Source organism: Oryctolagus cuniculus, chromosome 1 (genome assembly GCF_051225735.1).
Source record: "Oryctolagus cuniculus isolate XC-2025 breed Fujian yellow rabbit chromosome 1, ASM5122573v1, whole genome shotgun sequence".
Taxonomy (NCBI): domain Eukaryota; kingdom Metazoa; phylum Chordata; class Mammalia; order Lagomorpha; family Leporidae; genus Oryctolagus; species Oryctolagus cuniculus.
The window spans coordinates 202,665,410-202,678,595 of NC_142867.1; the positions used below are offsets into that span (position 1 = coordinate 202,665,410).

The 13,186-nt window shown below is 54.8% G+C and overlaps 1 protein-coding gene across 1 annotated transcript in view; it reads left to right on the forward strand.

Moving 5' to 3' along the window:
• Nucleotides 1-7,188: 7,188 nt before the first annotated feature.
• Nucleotides 7,189-13,186, forward strand: part of GALNT12 (polypeptide N-acetylgalactosaminyltransferase 12) — a 33,690-nt gene continuing 27,692 nt past the window's right edge. The window contains exon 1 of the mRNA XM_051843691.3: nt 7,189-7,637. Within this exon, the coding sequence (XP_051699651.1) occupies nt 7,258-7,637 (380 nt within the window). The 5' untranslated portion in view covers nt 7,189-7,257. The remainder of the gene's footprint in view (nt 7,638-13,186) is intronic.

Sequence of the window (13,186 nt, forward strand, 5' to 3'; positions counted from 1 at the left end):
ACTTGGGCCATCCTCTGCAGCCTTCCCACATGTGTTAGCAGGGAGCTGGATCAGAAACGGAGCAGCTGGGACTCAACTGGCTGCTCCACTTCCGATCCAGCTCCCTGCTGATGTGCCTGGGAAAGCAGCGGAAGATGGCCCAAGTGCTTGGGCTCCCACTACCCATATTTGACCTGGAAGAAGCTCCTGGCTCCTGGCTTCAGCCTGGCCCAGCTCTGGCTGTTGCAGCCATCTGGGGAGTGAACAAGTGGATGGAAGATTCTTTCTTTCTCTCTCTCTCTTTCTCTCTCTCTATCTCTCTCTGTGTGTGTGTGTGTGTGTCTTGCTCTCTAACTCTGCCTTTCAAATAAATAGATCTTTTAAAAAAGATCGAAATGCTGGCACAGGTCATCCAGCCCAAGGCCACATCCCTAGGATGACCCAGCACCTCTTAAAACAGCTGCTGAGAAAGCTCCGGCTGCGCAGAAGGTTCTACCTTAACCAGCAGGTGACCAGGGTCCCCACCACACTTTCTTAGAACAGTTACTGAAGAGCGCTTGCAACTGGAGTCCCTCCCTGCCCTGTCAGATGTCCCCATAGCTCCCACATCTCAGCAGTTCCTTCTCGAGGAGCTGAAAGCCATTCTTTGAAGATGTCCCCCAGTCTCCGTGGGAGGACAGAATCCTCACACACACAGCGGCCCTAATCAGCATGAATGCTGACCAGCCCTGGGCCGTTTTTCCCTCCCGTGACTCTGAGCAGCTACTCATCCCCACGCCTTCTCCTTCATTCTTCCTCTAAAACACCCGGTCTCCCCTACACAAATGGAAGCTGAGTTCAGTTCCCACTGGGCCTCCTCCCTAATGCAGTAGTAAATTGATTTACATTGGTCCTCCCCACTTTTAAGATTTATTTATTTGAAGAGTTACAAAGAGAGAGAGAGAGAGAGAGAGAGAGAGAGAGAGAGAGAGAGAGAGATCTTCCATCTGCTAATTCACTCCCCAGATGCAATGGCCGGGCTGGGCCAGGCTGAAGCCGGGTCTCCCATGTGTGGCAGGGGCCCAAACATGGGTCATCTCCCGCTGTTTTTCCCAGGCCATTAGCAGAGAGCTGGTTTGCAAGTGGAGCAGCTGGGATGTGAACCAGTGCCCATATGGGATGCTGGCATCACAGACGGTAGCTTTCCTGATATGCTACAGTGCTGGCCCCTTTCCCATTTTTTTAAACGTTATAGGTAGTTTTTATTTTTTTAAAAAATATGTATTTTCAGGGGCTGGCGCTGTGGCACAGCAGGTTAATCCTCTGCCTGCGGCGCTGGCATCCCACATGGGCACCGGTTCTAGTCCTGGCTGCTCTACTTCCAATCCAGCTCTCTGCTGTGGCCTGGGAAAGCAGTAGAAGATGACCCAAGTCCTTGGGCCCCTGCATCTGCATGAAAGACCAGGAAGGAAGCTCCTGGCTCCTGGCTTCAGATTGGCGCAGCTCCAGCCATTGCAGCCATTTGGGGAGTTAACCAATGGAGGAAGACCTTTTCCCTCTGTCTCTCCCTCTCACTGTCTGTAGCTCTACCTCTCAAATAAATAAAATCTAAAAAAAAAAGTATGTATTTTCAAGGCCAATGATCCAAATACTAGGATGAGGGAGTCCCAGTGGTATCTTTTTTTTTAGAGAGAGAGAGAGAGAGAGAGATTTTCCATCTGTTGGTTCACTCCCAAAAAGGCCTCAGTGACTGGGGCTGGGCTGGTCCAAATCCAGGAACTTCTTCTGGGTCTCCCACATGGTGGCAGGGACCCAAGCACTTGGGCCATCTTCCACTGCTCTCCCAGGCCATTAGCAGGGAGCTGGACAGTAAGTGGAGCAACTAGGACTCGAACCAGCAGCCATATGGGAAGCCAGCACCATAGGTGGCTCCACCCTCTACACCACAACACTGCCCCCCCCCAGTGGTGTTTTAACCACTGTGCCAAGTGCTGCCCTGTCCTCACCACCTTCCCTAGCATCTGGCCTTGTGTTTGACACTTGCTCGTTGTGGCGAGCCTTCTCCCTAGCATGGTGCTTAGTTCATGTGCATAGCAGATGCTCAGTAAATATTTCTGAATGAAAAGCTCGATTTAAATCATTTGTTCCATGTCGCTCCCCCTCTTCGTGGAGGAATGACACTAAACCCTGCCTAGGCTTCATATCCGAGTCACGGCACCATTATGTCACTCCCCGTCTTCGTGGAGGAACGACACAGGACCCTGCGCTGTTCTTTTGTCTGCTCGGCCCTCCCTGGGTTTGCTGCTGGTCCTTCCCAGGTTGGCTGCCGACCCTTCCACCTCCGTGGAAGGGCGGTTCCCCCTGCCACTTTCCCCACTTCCGCAGGGGAGCGGCACACCGCCGGCCGGCTCTCTCGGGGGCTGCTCAGGTGCTCCTTCAGATAGATGTTCCTGGTGCATGTTGTCTCTCTCCTCCTTTATAGTCCTCTTCCACCAATCCCGACTCTGCTACCCACACGCCGAGTACGCTGCTCTCCTCCAATCAGGAGCAGGTCCTACAGTTTATTGGTTGAACTGGAGGCAGCTGTGTAGAAGCTGTTTCCTCCTCTCCCAGCACCATATTGTGGGAGAACAGATGCATAGAATAAGTCTTAATTCCAGTAACTTAGTCTAGTCCGAGTTGCTCCCAGTTGCTCCCCACAGTTCCAGTTATTTATTACGTAACAAAACATGATGCAAACCAACCATCTTCTGAATATTCATGCGTCCTGTGGGTCAGCAGCTCAAAAAGAGCATCTCTGTTCTACACCGTCTGGGGCCGCAGTGGAGATGCCCCGCATAGCCTGGAGGACACAGTGGGCAGGAAGGAACCATGTCCACGGTGGCGCCTGCACTCACGGGGCTGGCTGGGCTGGCTGGCGGCTGAGCTCCAATGGCACGGTTAACTGGAGTGCCCCCTGGTTATGGGACTGGGATAGTCACGTTTCTTGCCCAGACGCTGGGGACTGGATGGAATCAAAGGTGGGGGTATTGAAGAGTTGGCGGCTTTGTTGGAGCCAGACTTGGGGGGAATCTCTCGGAATTAGTCCTGGAGAGCAGTTAGGGCTACATCTGGTGTGCAGGTCAGAAAACCCAAGAGACAGTGGCTGAAATGCATGAGTACTCATTTCTCTTCCACAGAAATGAAAGGTGGATTGAGAGAAGGGGGCAGTCAGGAATGGTTCAATGTCCACAGTGTAGGGACCCAGGCCCCTTCTGCCTTGTTCCTTTACTGTTCCCAATGGATGGCTTTTATCTCATGACCCAGGGTAGTTTCTTCTGCTCCAGCCTTCACATCCACAATCCAGCCAGCAGAAGGAAGGACAAGGAAGTATCTTTTAAGCACATTACAATACCCCCCTTTATTTTCAAGGGGTATGTTATAAGACCCTGAGTGGGTACCCCAAATCTCTGTATATACTCAGTATTTTCCTGCACATACACACCAGTGATAAATTTTCATTTTTAAATTAGACACAGTAAGAGAGTAACTGCTGTAATGTAGAATAATTATAGCAGTATATCAGAATAAAATTCCCAAGATCACTACTCTGTGATCTGAGGCCATTATGAAGTGAACTCAGGGTTACTTAAGCACAAGCACTGTGATGACTAGGACGGCTACTAAGTCAGTAACGGGCGGGTAGCACATACAGGGTGGATACGCTGAGCAAGATAGAGCAGGACATGGGAGCGGTGCAGGGTTTCATCATGCTGTTCAGAACCACGTGTAAGCAGGTGGCTGAAGCTGAACCCTGGATAAGGGAGGGCTACTCTACCCTCGCGTCCTGCCCCAGCACACCATCTGTAAGCCGTTGGCAGCACTTGTACCCACAGACCTGCGCCTAGCTGCAAGGGAGGCTGGAAAAGCTCACAAACAAAGCATCCAGGGCCCTGCTGTCAAGGAAGGAGAGGGGAGGGGGTTTTGGCAGATGTCCAGCAGTCCTGCCGCACCTGCCACTGCTTCCTACTTCCTGGTCTGTCCCGGAACAGTCATGGCTGCTCCTGCAGACATCACACTCCCTTTGCCTGTTTCCAATCCCTTGAGTCAACAGGGAGGGGAGGAATGCAGGGTAATAAGGAAGTTCTGAGGATTAAATAGGCAAACACAGCTCTGCTGTGGGTCCAGGGTGGAGAACCGGACCCCACCCATGCAGCCTGCCTTTCACTTTCCTGGTTAGGTCCCTGGGGTTCTTGAGAGATCTCCAAAACCACTGAAGCCCTTCCCAGCGCAAGCCCCCAGGACTTCACGTTTGCTGTGTCTGGGGACTCAACCAGGCTGTGCTTGCCCTGTCAGACCCCTCCCCCGGGGTTCAAGCAGTCGCCCAGGAAGGTGACCAGGGAGGCAGAGCCAGCCAGTCATTGAGCACTTACCGTGTGGCTGACACTGTTCCGAGTTCTGGGCTCATTAGCGGACCACACTCACACTCTGAAGTCTCTTCCATTCTTTCCGTTCCACGGCCAGAGAGTGAATTAAACACGGGCCAGTGTGATGGCGGTATGGGTGGAATTGTGCCCCCCTGCCCCCACCAAAAGATAAACTGAAATCTTAATCCCCAGTGCCTGTGACTCTGACCTCATTTGAAAACAGGTGTTGGCCGGCACCACGGCTCATTAGGCTAATCCTCCACCTGTGGCGCCGGCACCCCGGGTTCTAGTCCCGGTTGGGGCACTGGATTCTGTCCTGGTTGCTCCTCTTCCAGTCCAGCTCTCTGCTGTGGCCCGGGAGTGCAGTGGAGGATGGCCCAAGTCCTTGGAACCTGCGCATGCATGGGAGACCAGGAGAAGCACCTGGCTCCTGGCTTTGGATCAGTGTGGTGTGCCGGCTGCAACGCACCAGCCGTAGCACCCACTTGGGGGGGGGGGTGGTGAACCAACAGAAAAAGGAAGACCTTTCTCTTTGTCTCTCTCTCTCACTGTCTAACTCTGCCTGTCAAAAAAGAAAAAAAAAAAGAGAACAGGTATTTATAAATGCAATCAAATTAAAACGAGGTCCTTAGCGTGGGCCCTCGTCCAATCTGATTGCTATTCTTAGACACAGAGACAGACACGCTCTGGGAGAAGGCCAGGTGACCCTGGTGGCAGAGACTGGAGCAGCGAACCCGCACACAAGCCAAGAAACACCAAGAATTGCTGGCAGCTCAGGAAATAAGAGAAAGGGGGAGAGCCCTCTTGGACTTCCAGCTTCCAAGCTGTGGGAGAAGAGCTTTCCATTGCTTTACGGAGCCGTGGCAGCCCCAGGAAAGTCACAGAGTCCCTCAGCTTGGTGTGTCCACTTGGCTGGGCTGTGATCAGTCGCTCCATCAAACGCAGATCTTGGTGCTGCTGCGAAGGCTTTTTGAAGACGTAAGCAACGTCTGCCATTGGTGGACTTCAGGCACAGAGGCGTTCTGGGCAGTCAAACGCCTCGCGTGCAGAACACAGGGCGCCCTGGAAAATAAGAGGTTCTGCTGTGGGCTGCAGCTGCCACCCATGCCTGCGGGCTCTAGCCACACTCCCCGAAGCCTGGGCTGCGCGCGCCAGACTCTCCTAAGTGATGTGCAAGCCCATTCCTTGTCCAAAATCTCCTCACATAGCCGGTTCTGCTTCTCTGGTGGAACCAGGACGAACACGCAGGGGGTCAATGCAATCCTGAATGCATTGGCCTCGAAGGCTGTGGGTGATTCAAGGCTGTCTGAGGAGGTGGCTTCTGGCTGGGTGTTGAAGGAGGGGTAGGAGCTTGCTGCGTGGGCAACCAGGGGACCAGCACGCGCAAAGGCCTGCAGTGGTCCAGGCTGCCTTCCCACCTCCTCCAGTGGCTGGACAGGGGACTGGCAGAGTTGATCTAGATTACTGAGGCTTGTGTGTGTGTGTGTGTGTGTGTGTGTGTGTGTTTGCCCTCCTGCTTATGTTTATTTGTTTATTTTTTTAAAGATTTATTGATTTATTTGAAAGTCAGAGTTACATAGAGGAGAGGGAGAGAGAGGGGAGAAAGAGAGAGGGGGAGGGAGTCTTCCATCGCTGGTCCACTCCATAATTGGCCGCAACGGCCGGAGCTGCACCAATCTGAAGCCAGGAGCCAGAAGCCTCTTCTGGTTTGCTCACGTGGGTGCAGGAGCCCAAGGACTTGGGCCATCTTCCTCTGCTTTCCCAGGCCACAGCAGAGAGCTGGATCAGAAGTGGAGCAGCCGGGACTTGAACCAGCGCCCATCTGGGATGCCGGCACCGCAGGCAGCAGCTTTACCCGCTATGCCACAGTGCCAGCCCCCCTGCTTATGTTTTACCCAGAGAAGAGAGCCAGCCCATTCCTCTAGTCTTGTTCCTGTTAAGTATTTGTGGCAGCCCAGGGGCTCCTTCAGTCCCTCCAAAGCAGACCTGTAGCCAAGGCCAGGGGTCCTGGACACCACAGGATATATAGTCTGGCGTATGTGCAGTTTTACCCATCTGTGTTTTTCTGAGAGTCAGTTTCTTTTTAAAAATTATTTTTTGAAAGATTTATTTATTTATTTGAAAGAGAGTTACAGAGAGAGGTAGAGACAGGGAGAGGTCTTGCATCCCCTGGTTCAGTCCCCAGATGGCTTCAACGGCCAGAGCTGTCCCGATCCAAAGCCAGGAGCCAGGGGCTTCTTCCGGGTCTCCCACGCGGGTGCAGGGGCCCAAGGACTTGGGGCATCTTCTACTGCTTTCCCAGGCCACAGCAGAGAGCTGGATCGGAAGTGGAGCAGTGGGGACTTGAACCATTGCCCACAGGGCGACTTCACCCGCTATAACACAGCGCTATAACACAGCGCCGGTGCTTTTGAAGTCAGATTCTTATGAGGCCTCTGTGCAGCCAAGCATAGAAACTTCTGTTGACACAGGGAGTCAGGGGAGGTCCCAGACATGGCAGGGGACACACCGCCTGGTGGCCAGCAGCCTCACATCAACTCCGTGTACGGCAGAGTGGCTGATCCCACTGCCTCCCGCCCGGGGCTGCGCAGAGAGCAGGCGAGATCACGGCAGTGAACTTCCTAGGGGCGCGCTCAGCCCACGCCCGCGACGTGCCGGGCGCCGAGTTCCCTCTGGAGCGAGGGCCAGGCCCGGGCAGCGCCCCGCGGGGACCCCGGCGCCGTCAGCCGCCCGCCCAGGTGGCGGAGCCGCGCTCCGGCGGCCCCGGGGCGGGAAGGGGGCGGCGCGCAGGTGGGGCGGGCCGGGGGCGGGGCGGCGCGGCGGTTCCGGGATCCGGGTCCCGGCCTCCGCCGCCGCCTCGGGGCGCCGACCGCTGGCCGCAGCTGGCGGGCGCATGTGGGGGCGCGCGGCTCGGCGGCGCTGCCCGCGGGGGCTGCGGCGGGGCCGGGAGGCGCTGCTGGCGCTGCTGGCACTGCTGGCGCTGGCCGGGCTGAGCTCGGTACTGCGGGCGCGGCGCGGAGCCCGGACGGCGGCCGCTGAGCCGGGACCGCCGAGCCTCCCAAGCTCCCCGCGCCCGGGACGGCGGGAACCAGTCCTGCCCCGGCCGCCGGTGCCCGCGGACGCGCTGGGCGCGCGGGGCGAGGCGGTGCGGTTGCAGCTGCAGGGCGAGGAGCGGCGGCTGCAGGAGGAGAGCGTGCGACTGCACCAAATCAACATCTACCTCAGCGACCGCATCTCGCTGCACCGCCGCCTGCCCGAGCGCTGGAACCCGCTGTGAGTCCCGGCAGGCCTCAGTTTCTCCCCCTGGTGATGTGGCAGGTGGAGCGGGGCTCTCTGGACACTCGGGCACCGCGCGTCTGATGGGCTGCTGGGAAGGAGGGGCTGTAGGCGGGAAGGCAGGAAAGTTAAGAACAGGGAAATAGGACAGATCTCAGAAACTGACGAGCGTGCTACCGGGTCTCCAGGGAAGTGGGCGTTCTGGCCTGGCAGACAAGTGTAAGGTCAGGCACACAAGGCGCAGCTCGGTTGTGCCTCCCCCTGTGCCTTGCCAAGCTACCGACTCCTCGAGGCCGGCCTAGGCTTCATTCATTTGTGAGTGTGCCCAGGGCCACCGAAGGAACTGGAGAAGAGGGAGGATGGGGCAGGCAGCTGGATGTGGCTGGCGGGCCCGGCCTCCTGTGTCCCCACGTTGCCCCGAAGCCTGACTGCTGAGCCGAGGGTGGAGGGAGGCAGGCGGGAGTGGCTGTGGAAAGCACTGTTGCAGTTCACTCCTGTGGGTGGTGCAGGACTGCCCCGGGGGGAGGGGGGGCCGTGGGGGGGGGGGAGGGGGTAGCAGGCCTAGTTCCTGGAGGAGCTGCTGGCTGGGCAGCTTGTGGTCCATCCTAGGTGGGGAACCTGCCACCACCTGTGCCCCTGGGACTCCTGGCCTTGTCTCTCCTTCCCTCCTGCTTGGTGGGGGTGGTCCAGGCTCCCACTTGAGTCTCCTCCTTACAGAGGAACAGGGGGCTCAGAGAACAGGCTAAGAACACCCCTGGGAACTGGTGGGGGCAGCCTGCCGTGTGTACCTGGCAGCCTCCACCCCTCTCCTCTCTGCGCCATGCCTGCTTTACAGGTGTGGAAAGGGACAGGTGGCTTTCACAGGCCCTCACAGCTGGGAAGGGGTAGAACTGGCCTCTGTGGACTGGCCTGTGAGTGCTTGGTTTGAGCTGGTCTCAGTCGGGGTTTTGAGGGCTTTGCTTCCTGGAACCTTGTCCAGAGAGATGGTGCATGCTGGGGAGGGGCCCCCACCTCTGCCCCAGGTGGCAAAGCCTGGATTCCCTTGGACCTCAGTGCCCTTCCTGTTCCGGGGCACCTGCTCTTGCCTGGCCCCTTGCTTCTGCCTGGGGTATTTTGTCGCCATTCATCTTGTTGACCAAAACTCCATCAGGGTCAGCAGTGACTTCCCCTTTTCCCACCCACCAGTCTCCTGACCCTTTGCTCCTTGAAACCCCATGGGTGCCCGCCGGGGCGAGGTCAGACCCAGGATTCAACCCTAACCCCTGTGGGATGAAATCTTGGTTCTTTTGCTCATTAGCTGTGTGAACTCAGGCAAGTGCACTAGCGTCTTTGAGCCCCATCTGCAAAACAGGGAACTCGTAAGAGCGGCTGGAAGGAGCTTAACCCAGGAATGAAACAAGCAGTAACCCCAGGAGCGTGCCGTGTACCCTTTTCCTGGGAGTTCCTCCTCCTCTTCCTGCCGCCAGGAATAGACTCGGATTACTTTTGAGAAACACCCAGGGATTGATTGCAAAGTTTTTCTTTTCCGGAACCAACTTCCTTTATTGTCACGTTGTGAATATCTCTTTGAAACACCCTGGATGACCTGTGGAGCTTGTGTTAGCCTGTCTCCATGGTGACGCAGCTGCCCTGTGTCCTATCAGGATTTGCTTCTAGAGCCTGCCGCTGCAGTCACCCTGGGAAGTTAATCCAAGCCCAGCGTGATAAGGAGTGTGAATGCCTCCTGGCTCCGAAGCCCCGTGTGAGCTCTGTTGAGTTGTTCTTGTCCAGCTGTGTGGGTCTCAGCCAGGCCAGGCTTTGAGTGGGAAGTTCTGTGTGGTCAGTAGGGTCAGGGCCTTGCATGGAGTCTACTTTTTTTTTTTTTTTTTTTTAAGATTTATTTATTCGTCTGAAAGACAGAGATCTTCCACCTGCTGGTTCACTCTCCCAAATGGCCAAAATGGCCAGGGCTGGGCAGAAGCCAGGAGCCTGGTACTCCATCCAGGTCTCCCACATAGGTGACAGGGGTTCTAGTACTTGGGCCATCATCTGCTGCTTTCCCAGACGCATTAGCAGGGAGCTGAATCAGAAGTGGACCAGGTGGGACTTGAACTGGCGCTCATATGGGATGCCGGTGAAGTGGCAGGTGGCTGCTTAGCCTGCTGTGCCGCAATGCTGGCCCTGGGTCCCACTGTTATTATGCAGTAATCCCCTCTTATCCCCATCAGATATGTTCCAGGACCTGTAGTGGATGCCTGAAACCTTGGATGGTACTGAATTCTTCATATCCTGGGCACTGTGATGTCACCATCTGATAATCGAGACAGCTCCTTAGTCACCAACAGGCTGATCACAGACCCAGGTGCGCCAGGCGGGACAGACCCAGGTGGTGTGAGATGCCATCACGCTACTCAGAACAGTGCGCAGTTGAAAATGTATGGGTTATTTACTTCTGGAATTCTCCCTTTAATATCTCCAGACTGGTTGAGCAGGTGGCTGAGCTTGGGGAGAGTGGAACTGTGGCTCCGAGGGAGGATTGTAGTTCATATGGGCGTGGGGAGCTGACTGAGGTTAGTCCTGGAGACTGGAATGGCAGACTTGAGTGCACAGCACAGGTCCGGGGTGCTGCTGGGGCCCACTTATTTTATTTTATTTTATTTTTTGACAGGCAGAGTGGACAGTGAGAGAGAGACAGAGAGAAAGGTCTTCCTTTTGCCATTGGTTCACCCTCCAATGGCCGCCGCGGCCGGCGCACTGTGCTGATCCGAAGGCAGGAGCCAGGTGCTTCTCCTGGTCTTCCATGGGGTGCAGGGCCCAAGCACTTGGGCCATCCTCCACTGCACTCCCGGGCCACAGCAGAGAGCTGGCCTGGAAGAGGGGCAACCGGGACAGAATCCGGCGCCCCGACTGGGACTAGAACCCGGTGTGCCGGCGCCGCAAGGCGGAGGATTAGCCTAGTGAGCCACGCGCCGGCCAAGGGCCCACTTAATAAGCACAGGGGTGTTAGGTTCTTGGGTGCTACGGGAGGGAGGGCCTGGGAGAGCACCCATTCTAACCAGAGTCAAGGTCAGGCCCTCAGGTGGGTCCCACAGCAGCACTGGCCTGCACTCAGGTCCTTTATGGATACAGCTACTAAGTTTCTCCCTTTTGGGGTGGATACGATTATTTACTTCTTTTAATTATGAAAGCAATACACATTTAGAAATTTTAGTGCAGATAAAAGCATTAAAGAAAAATAATCAATGATAAGCCTAGCGCCCAGGAAGAACAGTCTTTAGCAGTTCGCTGTGTACCCTTCTAGACTTTTCGAGGTGTGGAAATAGGTTTGAAACGTGTGTACAGGTGTGTGGGTAAGAATATACTCAGCTGTGAGCATATGCCTAGGCCCACATGCTACAGCTCGTAAGCGTGTTACGAGGGCAGGGAGTCGGGAGCAAGCAAGGCACCCTTTGGTTTGGCTCTGCAGTGTCCGCAAGGCCTGGCACTGTGTCTGCCCATGCTGGACCCACAGAGACTTTTCTGAGTGTTGACTCGATGTGCAACCCAGTGTAGACCCTGCTGCCATGGTGAATCTCATTCTCAGGCCAGTGGGTTAGAGCACTGCTCTACTTCTGTTAGTTACAGGACTGAATTTAGGAGAAGGGTAAGGAGGGTGTGGAATCCTTGCACAAAGTACAGTGAGTAAAGGCTTTGCGGCGTTTGCACAGACACCATCTCATTTGATCCTGGTGGGCAGCAGGAGGACAGCAGCGCGAAGTAGAGGGCCACACCGCTGAGTCGGTGGTCCTGGGGGACTTTTATAAAAATATTGACGCCATGGCCCTTTCCTTGAACAGTGAAACCAGGATTTCTGTGGGTAAAACCCAAGCTGCGTCTGATGTGCAACCCTGATTGGAAGCTACTGACCTGGAGCCTGTGGATTTCTGACTCAGGCGCTTTAGAAGGTGGTTTGGAGGGTGTGGAAGAATACCAGGGTTAGGCGAAGTGGGATGATTAATAGGTCAAGTGCAGTTGAAACTAGTGATGACCTCTCAGTAACTTGGGAAGTGTGCTAGGAGGAAGTCGTTGCTAATACTGGTTGAGCATCCCTAATCCAGAGATCTGAAATGCTTCAAAATCGGTGGCTTTGGAGCACATACGTGATGCCACAAATGGAAAATTCCACCCCTGACTTCATGACGGGTCACAGTCAAAACGCAGGTGCACTGAAAATATTGTATAAAATTGCCTTCGGGCCATATGTACTGGTTGTATATAGTACATAAGTGAACTTCCTGTTAAGACTTTTGTCTCTTCCCTTAAGGTATCTGAAATCTGAAAAAAAAAAAATTATTACAAAATCTAAAAAAAAACCCGATCTGCAACACTTCTGATCCCAAGCATTTTGGATCATGGCTACCCACCCTGTAGTGTTGCACCAACATTTGAAAAAGAAAAATTATTAGTTTTCATAGAATGCAAGGGCGGTGAGGTGATCACTGTAACGGCACTGTCATTTGCATTCTGACCGAGGGCACCTGGAAGCGCCCTGGGGGCTGTGCATTTTCCACGTGTGGGGTTGCCCTGCATGGGACACCGATCATGCTGTGCCGTGCCAGAGACCAGGGACCCCCTGGCCAGCAAAGCATGTGATAAATACACAGGTGTTTGTGTTTCTTGACCACTTGTTCTGGGTTTAGCTTTTTTTTTTTTCTTTTTTCTTTTTCTTTTGTTTGACAGGCAGAGTGGACAGTGAGAGAGAGAGAGAGACAGAGAGAAAGGTCTTCCTTTGCCGTTGGTTCACCCTCCAATGGCCGCTGCGGCCGGCGTGCTGCGGCCGGCGCACCGCGCTGATCCGATGGCAGGAGCCAGGTGCTTCTCCTGGTCTCCCATGGGGTGCAGGGCCCAAGCACCTGGGCCATCCTCCACTGCACTCCCTGGCCACAGCAGAGAGCTGGCCTGGAAGAGGGGCAACCGGGAAAGAATCCAGCGCCCCGACCGGGACTAGAACCTGGTGTGCCGGCACCGCTAGGTGGAGGATTAGCCTAGTGAGCCGCAGCACCGGCTTTTTTTTTTTTTCTTAAGATTTACTTATTTTATATGAAAGTGTTACAGAGAGCGAGAGGAAGAGGGAGAGAAAGAGATCTTCCATCCACTGATTCACTCTCCAAATAGCTGCCAACGCCAGGCCAAAGCTAGGAGCCTGGCACTCCATCTGTGTCTCCCAGGTAGGTGGTGGGGGCCCAAACACTTGGGCCGTGTTCTGCTGCCTTCCTAGGTGCATTAGCAGGGAGCTGGATCAGAAGTGGAGCAGCCAGAATTTGAACTGGTGCTCATATGGGAGCCCAGCATTGCAGATGGCGGTGTACCTGGTTTTAGCCTTGTTAATGTTATAATTGCAGATGTGTATCTGAGTTTCAGAGATCAGCATTTGGGTGCTGGGATGGTGAAGAGTCTTCAAGTAGTTCTAAACAGATATTGCAGCAAAAGTGTGTCTTGTAGGTAGGAGAATAAGTTGACAAGATTTCTCTGTCTCTCTCTTTGCTGAAGGATAGCCTGTTGGTGTGGTCTTATAACATTATTTTTAA